This window comes from Penaeus vannamei, chromosome 2, assembly GCF_042767895.1.
Source record: "Penaeus vannamei isolate JL-2024 chromosome 2, ASM4276789v1, whole genome shotgun sequence".
Classification (NCBI taxonomy): Eukaryota; Metazoa; Arthropoda; class Malacostraca; order Decapoda; family Penaeidae; genus Penaeus; species Penaeus vannamei.
Genome location: NC_091550.1, coordinates 1316069 through 1329072, shown reverse-complemented (window position 1 = coordinate 1329072; position 13004 = coordinate 1316069). Strand labels below are relative to the sequence as shown.

Here is a 13004-nt window from a genome sequence, read left to right as displayed (position 1 = left end):
TTAATATGTTATAGTTCGAATGCCAGGGATGTGCCCGTGTCATCAGAAATCTTTCAACACTCATAGCATACTTAACACAAGGGGTCTGTGTCGCACTCCCGAAGTTATCAGTAGTGTGGTAATCTTTATATCCTGTCTACAGTTCCATTAGCCGTTCACTGCATTCGATTAGATTCTGCTTAATTTATATATATTTTTTTTTTACCTTTCATGACGTATGACGTTCCTGGCTGCTTGAGATTTGTATAAATCTGTGGTCCACATTGCAATGTAAATATCATATTTAGGTGAGGTACTTACTTAAAAATAGATCACTGTATAGTATGCTATAGTATGTGTATGAGCATGAGAAATATTAGAGAAATGGAACCATCACTGGGTATTAATGCGGCCTTGTGGACTTAACATTTCAATTCTTAATCAATATTTCAAGTAGATCATGTATGGACTCCTTAAAATATCCCTAATAGCATTATTAGTATATTGTAAAGATAATAAATAAAAAACAATTATATGCGGAAAAAGATTGTTCAACAGCAGAGCATGAACAGTTATGGTACAGTTACTCTTAAAAGCCAACTTAAATTGTAGTTTGGTATCTTGATTATTTTTAAGTAATAGAAATTTAGCATGTAATTTTATCCCATAGTCACGCACTTCTTTAAATACGAGTGTTTGTAAATAAGGACTTTCAAAAGGAAAAGAACAAAACCGCTTCGAATTTTATTGACGTAACATATATTATATACAGAAAGAACAGTTAGACACCAGCAAATCTCCCCTGTTTACATAGCCACAAGCATATGAAATTTATATGAATAAATATGGAATATTTATATTCTTCATGATCTTTGACGAAGAAAAGACATGAAGCAGTTACAGAATCTTTGACAATGAGTCAAAACATGTACACAGATATTTGCACAAATAAACACAAATTATCATCATTATAAAAAACAATAATAATGATAATAAGAAATAATATTAAATTACTTTTTTTTACCTATTTTCATTGTTCATTACCATTATTGCTCCTTGTAGTAAAGTGTTAATTATTCTCACAAGCGATAACCTTACTGCCGCTGTTGAGACGTGTATATTTATTTGTCTCGATAAAAAGCCTAAATGAAAACTGCAATCATACATATCCAATCCATCATTTAAAGGATCTTGTAAATTGACACAAATGAGTCTGACAAACGAATTTTACAGATCAACACAAGGTGGTGGTGACAACTGCCAAATTAACCTGCTTTAAAATGTCCTTCCTAAGAACTTACTCTCGCAGAGGGGAAAATATTCCTTCCTATTCTCTAATTAGTCTAAACTCTTAATCCTTCTGACACTGGGCTGCTGGTGTCGAAACAATGCTCCGAACTCCTTATTTCGTCTACCTTTTATAATCACTCGACATAAACGGCACGGCGGTTATGGCCATGTCTGTGTCAGCAACTGCACCTCTGCCAGTCAACATACAGACTGACTGGACTGGATTCACAAGTTAAATAATCTCTTTTGGAACCTTTTTTTTTTTGTCTGATGCACCACTTTCCTAAAAAATTTACCACTCATTTCAGTTACACACTGGAAAAGGTACAGTTTTGGCATGACATTTACTCCCAAATTCTTTTACAACACTAGTACATCGGTGATTTTTTTTTTTTTACTTTCTCACAGAACCATTATTTAGGATAAATCTGCTTTTCAAACACATTACTATATACATCTCATTTACTTACAACATTTATGCACTATTATCAACAAAGGCACCTAAAGCATCTATTATCTGTGCCACAGTCCACCAAAACTCATCCAGACCTGGTACAATAACACAGAAATTTTATATCAAATAATATATTGTCTCTATATAATCTAAAATGTATCCTGAACAACAGGTGTAACTTGTGCTGTAAGTGGTACAGGTAATAGTTTTACATATAAGCAAACTGCAGATCAAGTGTAATCAATGAATAAGTTACCATACTTTCACTTGTAATTGTATTGATAAACATAATTCATTCTTCTTTTATAGCCACATATTTACTGACTAAGCACAATGCGAAATTATTCTAGATAGAAGTCAACTAATGCAGCAATGTATAGTGTATAGTCTACACATTTTATTGTATATCTTGTATTATTCATTTTCTCATGGACATACATGTTTATACACAGTAATAAGAGGAAGCTTTGCAAATGATAGATTTATCACTGCAAGCACTATCTAGCAATGCCAACATGCTCCAAAACTTGACATGCTCATATAGGTAATTAATCTTAATATTCTAGACGACTTCAAACAGTACCTGCTGATCGAAAATGCAGAGAGAGAGTAGTAATAGTTTTTCAATAACTTCATTGCCAAAGATACTACAGACTATTTCGTTTTTTGTACCTAAATTGAAAATATATCTTTCACTGTTGGTTTTACAGTAGAATATTTTTTTTATCTATTTGTTGCCTATCATGCTCTTATTAATGTACAATTGTATATGAAGCCACTAATAATACTATGTTGGTCTCCCATTTAAACCGTTTTTTTTCAAGTGTGTATATATATATATAAAGAAAAAAAACAAGTGCTTAGATAACTTGGTAAAAATTAGAGAAGTTTGAGTAAACGTTATAAAAATTTTGATGGTGCTTGATTATACCCTTTGGTAAACCACTATGGTGAAAACTACATTAATTCCTCAAAATGAAATGAGACGCAATTTGACGAAGACGGCCGCGCTGAAATGAAAATTGCTCTCCACTTTCTTCACTTCAGCATATACTGTACACTTCCACACAACATTTACCCTTCAAGAGAACTATTTATACCTAGTTATACTTGAAGCCAGTTATCATAAGCTGGCACAGTAACCATTGAATATCAAGAACCACATTAGCTAGCATTGAAGTCCATTACAATTTCATCTAACAAAGTAATAAACCTCCATAGCAAGTAATGGATTCTATTCATCACAACAAATCAACATTGTTTTTTATATACAAGGGTCTTATCTATCAAAATAATACATAACTCTGGAAGCCAGTTGTGATTAAAGGCCATAGAATTCATTGAGATACATTCAATATGCTCAAGGACACAAGTTTATAATATTCAGGTTGGCATTTGATTAATTAGAAGGATCATTTGTGATGTTAGCAACAGTCATTTTCTATAAACATACCAAGCAGCCATTGTAGTTTTGTCTCCTCGATGTCGTGTGAAAAAAACTAATTTTGTTACTGTTCGAATATTTGTTTTCGAAAATTATGTTTACGAATCTAATGTATTTCAAAATCAAAAGATTATAATTTGTTCCACGTAATCTTGTGATTCTACTATTAATTTATCTTTTATTCAAACCTGTAAATGACAATAGAAATAGACAAGGAGTGAATTATCTTACATACAGCCTTGTTACATATGGATTTAATCAATGCTTGAAATTAAATGTTTCTAAACCCCATCGTATACCTACATAAGTAGGACATCAAAAGGGGAAAATTTATAAATGGTAAATCAAATTTATCACAAACAATTAAGATTAACAAATAAACTTGTTATGTCAACCGCTTTTGAAATAATTATCAAATAATACACATTCATAACATGGTATGTATATAAAAAACAAGTAACAAATAATTAATTAAATCTTTCACCACTTTTTTTTCTCTCTAAAAGACCAAACGTGAAAACTTCCGACAGACAGTTCAATATAAGTACTGTGCTCATTGAAAATGAATCCCCTAGCATTCATAGTAAGAGGAACAAAAAAACCTAATATGTAGTACGGGTATAAATACTGTATTCACAACAACCTGGACCCATATCCAGCAGTATGGCTTGACCCTTTAGCCACCAAGCCAAGGATCACACACAATAATTATAACCCAATACGCCATATATATCAATACACCCTATTAGGTCTTTGCTCATACTATAAAGTAGGTTATACATAGAGATACTGTACATGATAGAGGCTTTAAGTACCAGGGTTATGCTTAGTGGCAAATCTTAAGCCATAGCTCTCTTTATTCATTTACAGGTGAGACTGGCACAACTAGTAATAAAATTCATATGCTAAACCAAAGATCTGGACACCCAACACAAGAGCAAACTTTTTTTTTTCATCATAGCTTACATACTTCCAGCACGCTGTTGCACAGTGACACATCAAGGAGGAATGTTATCTGGCATATGGAAGGATATATTCCAAAGAAAATAATGCAGTCCCGTTCCGAAAAAAACATGATCCTCTACCTGAACACCTGTACAGTAACTCGAGATTACCCATTTGAATTTCCTGCGAATGCTTCCTGGAACCAAATTTCCTCTACTATTGTTTAAAGGTAATCTTTCACTTATCCCTTTCTCCAAAATCAAGTACATCATCACTAATTATCTGTAAAATGTATATATTTTTGTGTGAATTTGTATCTCTGTATTTCATTCCCCATCTCAACTTCACTTGTATGCTTGTGCACCAACTGGCATATAATTGCCCTTTGGATGATAAACAAAGTGTCCCTTTTTAATGCGTCTCCACATTTCTTGAAGCAAGAGTGACTTTTCTTTCTGGAGCTTTACCAATATTGAGCTGTTTTCTGTTGCTCGACGTGACAAATATGGAAGTACTTCGTTCACTGGACCATATGGAACATATTTATACACAGAATATCCAGCCTGACCTGTGAAAGGAAAAGGTCGCCTGTAAGTATGCAGTTGAACTTAACCTACATAATATGACAATCATATATAATTATTCAGAGTAATGGAACTAAAATAATTGAAACAGCCCGACTCACCCAAACCAATAATTATAAAAATGACTGAGCGGCTACTGCAAATTCGACATAGCCTGTACATTGCATAAAAACCTGAAGTTATACAATAATCTTTACTGCTAGATGAAGTTTACACTCCTACTTACCAAGAGGCAAGGAGATATGATCGCACATGCCAAGGAGCTGCCCGAAGCAGATGACACGGTCGAGTGGATGAATGCCAAACTCTGCCATTTTCTGGACAGTATAGCGCACCGTGTCTTCATTGTGGGATGCCACCATGATAGCAATCTGTAATGGAATTACATAATCATTATTTCCAAGGACATTTCTTTCAATCCACTGGCACCAGGTACATGCGCTGTTCTCTGAAGTTTTATCAATTTTGTTTACACATAAATTCACAAGCCTTTAGACACCAAGAAGTCAATATGTTGGCCTCTCTGACCATCTATTTTAAATAAGGAATGGGGTGAAATACATGTAATTAGGTAGTCCTTACATTTGATCCCTTAGTAGCAAAGCATTTCTGGAGCTATCTTTGTCTAAACATTGAATAAATTCAGTGTACAGTGTCACGTTATTATAGTTTATCTAAATAAATGATAAGGCAATTTCTTTTATCAATACGTCTTTATATTTCCAATGACTGACAATAATTCAATAGTTTCACCATTAATACCCTTAACCATGCCTTTCGCCATCCTCCTCAGAATATACTCTCAACCACTGACCTTGGTATACAGTTCTTTGGTTTAATTTTATTGCTTACTGACAAAGGAATGAAATCACATGCTACACAAGTGCCAATGAACAACTTTTCATCTTTACTCTTCACACGGTTATGTGGGAGCATAAGCCTTTAATTCTCTTGCATCTAAGAAAGCTCCCTCAATGCTATACTTACCCTCGTAACAAAAACTTAAATATTAAAACAGGGCAAGCAAATACAATGAACCTGGCAGCCCACAAGCTAAAAAATAGACAAGGGATTCAAAGCTTACTTTGTGAGAGTCCCCAACATTCTTGTTCATTTTGATGCGTCTCAGACTCTCTTCGAGACACTGGTGGTACATATCGGTAGTTGCGTCGAAGGAAGGGTTGATGGGGTCTTCGTAGCCAAGCTCCTCGGCTCGGGCGCGCTCCTGCGGGAAAAATAATCAGTGGAATTAACTGAATTGATTACTAAATGAATGCCATCATGAAATTGTATGGAATCGACCTGATTGCTAACCATTAATTGTCACCATTAAATTAGATGGAATCAACTGCCTTGGTTACAAAATATTTATTACTATCAATAAATTAAGTATGAAGTATTATATAATCATTCATAATACTTCTCTATTTGCAAGAACTTTTTTGTAAATACATAACGAGCCCTTTTTTACGATAATCAAATATATTTAAACTAGCAAAAACCGCGCTGCTTCCACCCACCTGCTCCATGTAGGCCCCTCGCACCAGCTTGGCTCCGAAGTAAAAGTTTTGACGATAAGCTTGCTCAAGGTCGAGGGAGAGATTATTGAAGGTTTCCTTAAGGTAGCATTGGTAAGTGTTGAATACAATGGCTTTCTCTTGATTGTACTTTTTCATCATTTCTAAAGTAAGACGGGAAATGGCTGGCTGGAAGTAGGTCTGCTCGGCGTCCACCATCACTCGGACATCACGCTCGCGAGCATACTGAAATTCACCAATTCATTAAGAACATGCTAACACATCAAATAATAAAGTCAGAACATGTCTTCAGGAACGTCTTAATACATCATAAAATAAACATATAGAACCACACAAGTCTTCACTTATATAACCGCTCCATCATCAATAAAAGCGAGTCTTAAACACATCTATAACCGATTATCATAAATAAAACCCGAATTATACAGCCGACCCACCTGGAAAATGGTGTGCAGTCTGCGCATCATATTCTTAAACATCTCCTCCTCCTCCCTCGTGAGAGCTGAGATGAGGGGCTCCATCTGACCCGAGTTGAGGTTGGGCACTCGGAACAGGTCGCCCAGCAGGATGTTGGTGTCGATGAGGCCCGACCACGAGAAGAGATGGATCAGGCCCTTCTTGTCGTAGGTCATGCTATCCAGCCACTTCTTGACGGCGAGGTTGTCGGTCAGGATGTTCTCTTCGCGGAATCGTTTCTCGAAGACGTCCGTGTTGACGTCGGAATGGATGATGGGGCCGGTCTTGCCCGTCACCTGCTGGAAGTACTGTCGCGTGCGGGCGATCACCTCGGAGAGTTGCATCTGGGATTTTGGAAGAAATAAACCGGGTTACGTTTGCCCGTAAGACATAAAAAATAAATTATAAAATGTATACTTCAGTGGTGATAAAATGAATCCTTCGGCAATGGATATTCTGAATCTAGACATAGTACGTAAAAATGTACGAAACTGTCCCGAACACACCAAATTAAACTACAACAACTCTAAGGCATTAATTATTCATGTTTCATTTAGTTTCTTCTACCTCGCAAATTGCAAACAAGGCGTCAACCGCAGGATTAAAACCGCCTACAGCTAAAACCTATACAACAAATACATTACTAAACCCCTCCAAAGAAACTGTACATCTAACACCCACCAGAAGGAGAACAAAGGACACCCACCTCCACACTGTTCCCAACTCCTACTAACCCTAATTTGCTGCGACTCATTTACATCACATTAACGGTGATTTACTTAGAGGTCTGGGAAAGTTCTCTGGCACTGCCATAGCTTAGGAACTTGGACATGGGGACAGCGATGTAACACTATAAAAAGATGAAACAGTCAAGAGCTAGATCTGTCTAGTTTCGCCCGGGTCTAGAGAAAATGCCAGGGCGGAGCTAGACTTCGCAAACCGAACAGAACTGAAATGAAATAATTATGAAACATGAACGTAACGCTTCGACTTTATCAAGAACTTCGGAACCTCAATCATTTTCAGTTCTTATTTTGTTTTGTTTTTCTTTCATCTTTGCATGTAACTTACTGTATTTGTGTCTGTCCATAACATTATATATTGACGTTCATCTTGCAACATGCCGGGCTATGCCATCCGCAAATTTACCTATATGAACACCGGAGTTCAGAGAGCGAGAGCGAGTGAGAGTCCGTGTGCGTGGGCCTGTCCGTGGTGAAAACAGGTGTAGGATCCATCAGACTTAACGGCAAGCATTCAGAGTCAGGAGGGAGGCCGCATTAAAGCTGACAGACAATATTACGCCTTTTGCGTGAGCGTCACCGAGCAACCGGCCTGAAATCCCCCATCAGTGTCACGGCGGAAGTGAAGCTAATCCTGCATCGATTGGTATTCCCGAATCATGACCGATAGCATGGATACATCATCCGAAAATCTATAAGCTACTTAGGAACCGATATAATAGATTAATCAATAAACACTAAGACGGCGAAGAAAAGGCACTCGTGAAAGTAAGAGGGATATTGCCAAATAAAACATGTGTAAAAATCATCCTACAATCTAAGATACTTTAGAATCTTAGACTGTTCATTACACAATAAATCTACGACCGAAAATAACGAAAGCACGAGGGACATTGCGAAATAACGTGATCTATTTCAAGAAAAAGCTATTTGCCTTACACTCGCCCGCCGGAAGCACCGAAGTTTCCAAAAGGAATCGTGAGTTAAACTGAAGATTCAGAAAGCGAGTCAAGGAGGAGGACCGAAGACCACCACATTAAAACATATTCCCGGGATTTCTCTCAAGTAACCTGCTCATAAGCGCCAAATGAACACAGTTAACACACCCGACCTTAAATGGCACTAGTCGCTCTCTCTCCTCCACCTCTCCTCCCCTTCCTCTCCCTCCTCTCTCTTCCCCTCCCTCTCCCTCTCCCTCTCCTCTCCCTCCCTCTCTCCTCCCCCTCCCTTTCCCTCCTCTCTCCTCCCCCTCCCTTTCCCTCCTCTCTCCTCCCCCTCCCTCTCTGTCCTCTCTCCTCCTCCTCCCTTTCCCTCCTCTCTCCTCCCCCTCCCTTTCCCTCTCCCTCCTGTCTCCCTCCCTCCCCCTCCCCTCCTCTCTCCCTCTCCCTCTCCTCTCTCCCTCTCCCCTCCTCTCTCCCTCTCCCCTCCTCTCTCCTCCCTCTCCCTCCTCTCCTTCCCTCTCCCTCCCTCTCCCTCCTCTCTCCCTCCCCTCCCTCTCCCCTCCCTCCCCCTCCTCCCTCCCCCTCTCCGTCTCCCTCTCCCCTCCCAATCCCTCCTCTCTCCTCCCCCTCCCTCTCCCTCCTCTCTCCTCCCCCTCCCTCTCCCTCCTCTCTCCTCCCCCTCCCTTCCCCCCTCCTCTCTCCTCCCCCTCCCTCTCCCTCCTCTCTCCCTCTCCCTTCCTCTCTCCTCCCCCTCCCTCCTCCCTCCTCCCTCCTCCCTCCTCCCTCCTCCCTCCTCCCCCCCCCCCTCCCCCTCCCTCTCCCTCTCCCTCTCCCCCTCTCCCTCTCTCCCTCTCTCACGGGGCCGATTCAATCCTACACAACGATTTATGATCTGCCTCCGCCGGTCGCTCGTCGGAATCTTGGTCCTCAGCGGCAGGTCTTCGGTGGCGCCAGGATCCCGGCTCGTTTGATCTCGTCGTTAAGAGATAATGCAATGGTTAAAAGGCGATTCGGTGTATGCTCCGCGCGGGGTCACGTGACGATGCTAACGATTAAAATACAAATGAAGAGAAACCAATACCGTGCATGCAAGAAATACCGATTTTTTTTTTGTTTATTTACAGTCTGAAATTGATTTACAGGTAAATATGTCAATTATTTCTTCTGTGCGATGTCAGACTTAAGAAAAAATGCGATTTCCAGCGTCAGGTCAGTCTTATGGAAATGGAAATGTCTAAGAAAAATCATGTATCGTTCACATGCAGAGTCCCGTATCGTGTGTGAAAGAAAAAATCATTTCACATTAACCTCATTTCTCAGACACTTGCAGAAATCCTCGCGAATAAATCCTCACAAATCCCCATAAAGCCTCAATCCTCACGCACCGAATCCTCACAAATCGAAGACGAGACTCGACCCCGAGACTCGACCTCCCGAGACTCGACCCCCGAGACTCGACCCCCCGAGACTCGACCCCCCGAGACTCGAACCCCCGAGACTCGAACCCCCGAGACTCGACCCCCAACACTCGACCCCAACACTCGACCCCAACTCTTGACCCCAACACTCGACCCCCGAGACTCGACCCCCAACACTCGACCCCCAACACTCGACCCCCCCGAGACTCGACCCCCCCGAGACTCGACCCCCCCGAGACTCGACCCCCCCGAGACTCGACCCCCCCGAGACTCGACCCCCCCGAGACTCGACCCCCCTGAGACTCGACCCCCCCGAGACTCGACCTCCGAGACTCCCCTCGACCCCGAGACTCCCCTCGACCCCGAGACTCCCCTCGACCCCGAGACTCCCCTCGACCCCGAGACTCGACCCCAAGACTCGCCTCGACCCCAAGACTCGCCTCGACCCCAAGACTCGCCTCGACCCCCGAGACTCGCCTCGACCCCCGAGACTCGACCCCAACACTCGACACCAACACTCGCCTCGACCCCGAGTTCTACATGAAAATAAAATCTAGCCCATGAGCCAGCGCCAGACATCCCCGCAGTATTATATACAAAAAAGAGCCAAAATTTCTGATATTTCGAAACGAGACGAAACGAAACAGAGGAAGAGGGAGAGCGAGAAAGAGGGAGGTGAAAGAGAAACAGAAAATAGAAAAGAAAAAGGCCATAAAGAGAAAAGTGGAAAGAAAGAAAGGAGAAAAGGGAAAGAAGAAGAAAAAATAGGGAAACAGCCAGAAAAGAGAAAGAGAAAGAAGAAACAAAAAAGAAAAAGGGGAATATAGGAAAAGGGAAAAAAGAGAGAACGGAAAAAACAAAATAAAAAGGAGAAAAAAAGAAAATAAAAGGAAAAGAAAAAAAGAGGAAAAAGAAAAGAGAAAGAGAAAAGAGAAACAGAAAACGGAAAAAAAAAAAAAGACAGAGAACGGAAAAAAACAGAAAATAAAAAGGAAAAGAAAAGAGAGAGAAAGGAGAAACAGAGAAACAGAGAGAGAAATTCCCTCCGTCAGCACCGCCGCCTCTGACATCGATCGCCTCGGAGTCCATTCCCGCCCACGCCTTCGCGGGCGACGTGGGCGGGACGGGGGGGACGTTGTGCTGCGTGGGCGTGAAACGGGATGAGGGGGAGGGGAGGGGGAGGGGAGGGGTGGAAGGGGAGAAGAGGGAAGGAGGGAGGGGGAGGGAGGGTGGATGGGGAGAAGAGGGCGAAGGGGAGGGGAGGGGAGAGGGAGGGGAAGGGGAGAGGGCGAAGGAGGGAGGAGGAAAGGAGGGAGAGAAAGGGAGGAGGGAGAGAAAGGGAGAGGGAGAACCTGAGCGCGAGTTGATGTTTAAAGGCGGACTTATGAGGCGACCGAGGGAAGGAAAGGCGGATTTGGGGCGAAAAGACATCACTGGGGGAGAGGGAGAGTGTGTGTCTGTGTTCAGAGAGGGAGAGAGAGAGAGAGAGAGAAAGTGGGGGAAAAGGAGAGGGAGAAAGTGGGGGCGAAGGAGAGGTAGAGGTAGAGGTAGAGGAGAGGAGGGAGAGGATTGAGGAGAGGAGAGGAGTGAGAGGAGGGAGGGGAGGGAGAGGAGAGAGGAGAGAGAGAGGAGAGGGAGAGAGAGGGAGAGGGAGAGGAGGAGAAGAAGAAGGAGAAGGAGAAGGAGAAGGAGAAGGAGAAGGAGGAAGGAGAAGGAGGAGAAGGAGAAGGAGAAGGAGAAGGAGAAGGAGAAGGAGAAGGAGAAGGAGAAGGAGAAGGAGAGGGAGAGGGAGAGGGAGAGGGAGAGGGAGAGGGAGAGGAAGAGGGAGAGGGAGAAGGAGGAAGGAGAAGGAGAAGGAGAGGAGAGGGAGGAGGGAGAGGGAGAGGGAGAGGGAGAGGGTGAAGGAGAAGAAGGAGAGGGAGAAGGAGAAGAAATAGAAGGAGAAGGAGAAGAAGGAGAGGGAGAAGGAGAAGAAGGAGAGGGAGAAGGAGAAGAAGGAGAGGGAGAAGGAGAAGAAGGAGAGGGAGAAGGAGAAGAAGGAGAGGGAGAAGGAGAAGGAGAAGGAGAAGGAGAAGGAGGAGAAGGAGAAGGAGAAGAAGGAGAAGGAGAAGGAGAAGGAGAAGGAGAAGGAGAAGGAGGAGAAGGAGAAGGAGAAGGAGAAGAAGGAGAAGGAGAAGAAGGAGAAGGAGATGGAGAAGAAGGAGAAGGAGATGGAGAAGAAGGAGAAGGGAGAAGGAGATGGAGAAGAAGGAGAAGGAGATGGAGAAGAAGGAGAAGGAGATGGAGAAGAAGGAGAAGGGAGAAGGAGATGGAGAAGAAGGAGAAGGAGATGGAGAAGAAGGAGAAGGAGAAGGGAGAAGGAGATGGAGAAGAAGGAGAAGGAGATGGAGAAGAAGGAGAAGGAGAAGGAGATGGAGAAGAAGGAGAAGGAGATGGAGAAGAAGGAGAAGGAGATGGTGAAGAAGGAGAAGGAGAAGAAGGAGACGGAGAAGGAGATATGAGGAGAAGGAGAAGGAGAAAGAGAAGAAGGAGAAGGAGAAGGAGAAGGAGAAGGAGAAGGAGAAGGAGGAAGGAGAAGAAGGAGAAGGAGAAGGAGAAGGAGAAGGTGAAGGAGGAGGAGAAGGAGGAGGCGAAAGGAAGGAGAAGAAGGAGATGGAGAAGGAGAAGGAGAAGGAGAAGGAGAAGGAGAAGAAGAGGAGAGAGAGGGGAGTGACTGACAAAGAGGAAAATACTGAGAAAGAGAGAGAGACACTGGGAAAGGGAGGCAGAGAGACATCAAGAGAGAGAAAGGCCCAGAAAGACAGATAGCTAGACAGGCAGATACAAAAAACAAACAAGAGAGAGAGACCGAGGCAGAGAAGCAGTGAGAGAGCGACAAAGAGATTGAGAGACAGAGTCAAAAAGAAAGAGACAAGAGATTGAGAGATAGAGAGCCAAAAAGAAAGAGACAGACTGAGGTACAGAGAGCCAGGTACAAACAGAAAGAGACAGAGATGCAGAGAAAAAGAGACAGAGAAAGAAAATGAATGCCTGTTTGTGATTGAACATTAAGCCAAACGTCAATGAAGTGGACAAAGGTAAGACGAGGCAAAAGAGAGGAGAGAGGAGAGGAGATACGAGAGGAGAGAGGAGAGAGGAGAGTAGAGTAGAGTAGAGTAGAGTAGAGGAGAGAGAGGAGGAGGAGAGGAGAGTAGAGAGGAGGAGGAGGAGGA

At 42.5% G+C, this 13004-nt stretch overlaps 1 protein-coding gene across 4 annotated transcripts in view; it reads right to left on the bottom strand.

The window, feature by feature from the left end:
* Positions 1–710: 710 nt before the first annotated feature.
* The window catches only part of LOC113811679 (proline dehydrogenase 1, mitochondrial), a 76301-nt gene continuing 64007 nt past the window's right edge, over positions 711–13004 (bottom strand). For all 4 annotated transcript variants that reach the window (XM_070128397.1, XM_070128391.1, XM_070128404.1 and 1 more), the window contains 5 exons: positions 6672–7034; positions 6217–6459; positions 5781–5921; positions 4923–5067; positions 711–4680 (listed from right to left, as the gene is read on the bottom strand). In XM_070128397.1, coding sequence (XP_069984498.1) covers positions 4457–4680; positions 4923–5067; positions 5781–5921; positions 6217–6459; positions 6672–7034 — 1116 coding nt within the window. In that variant the 3' untranslated portion in view covers positions 711–4456. The remainder of the gene's footprint in view (positions 4681–4922; positions 5068–5780; positions 5922–6216; positions 6460–6671; positions 7035–13004) is intronic.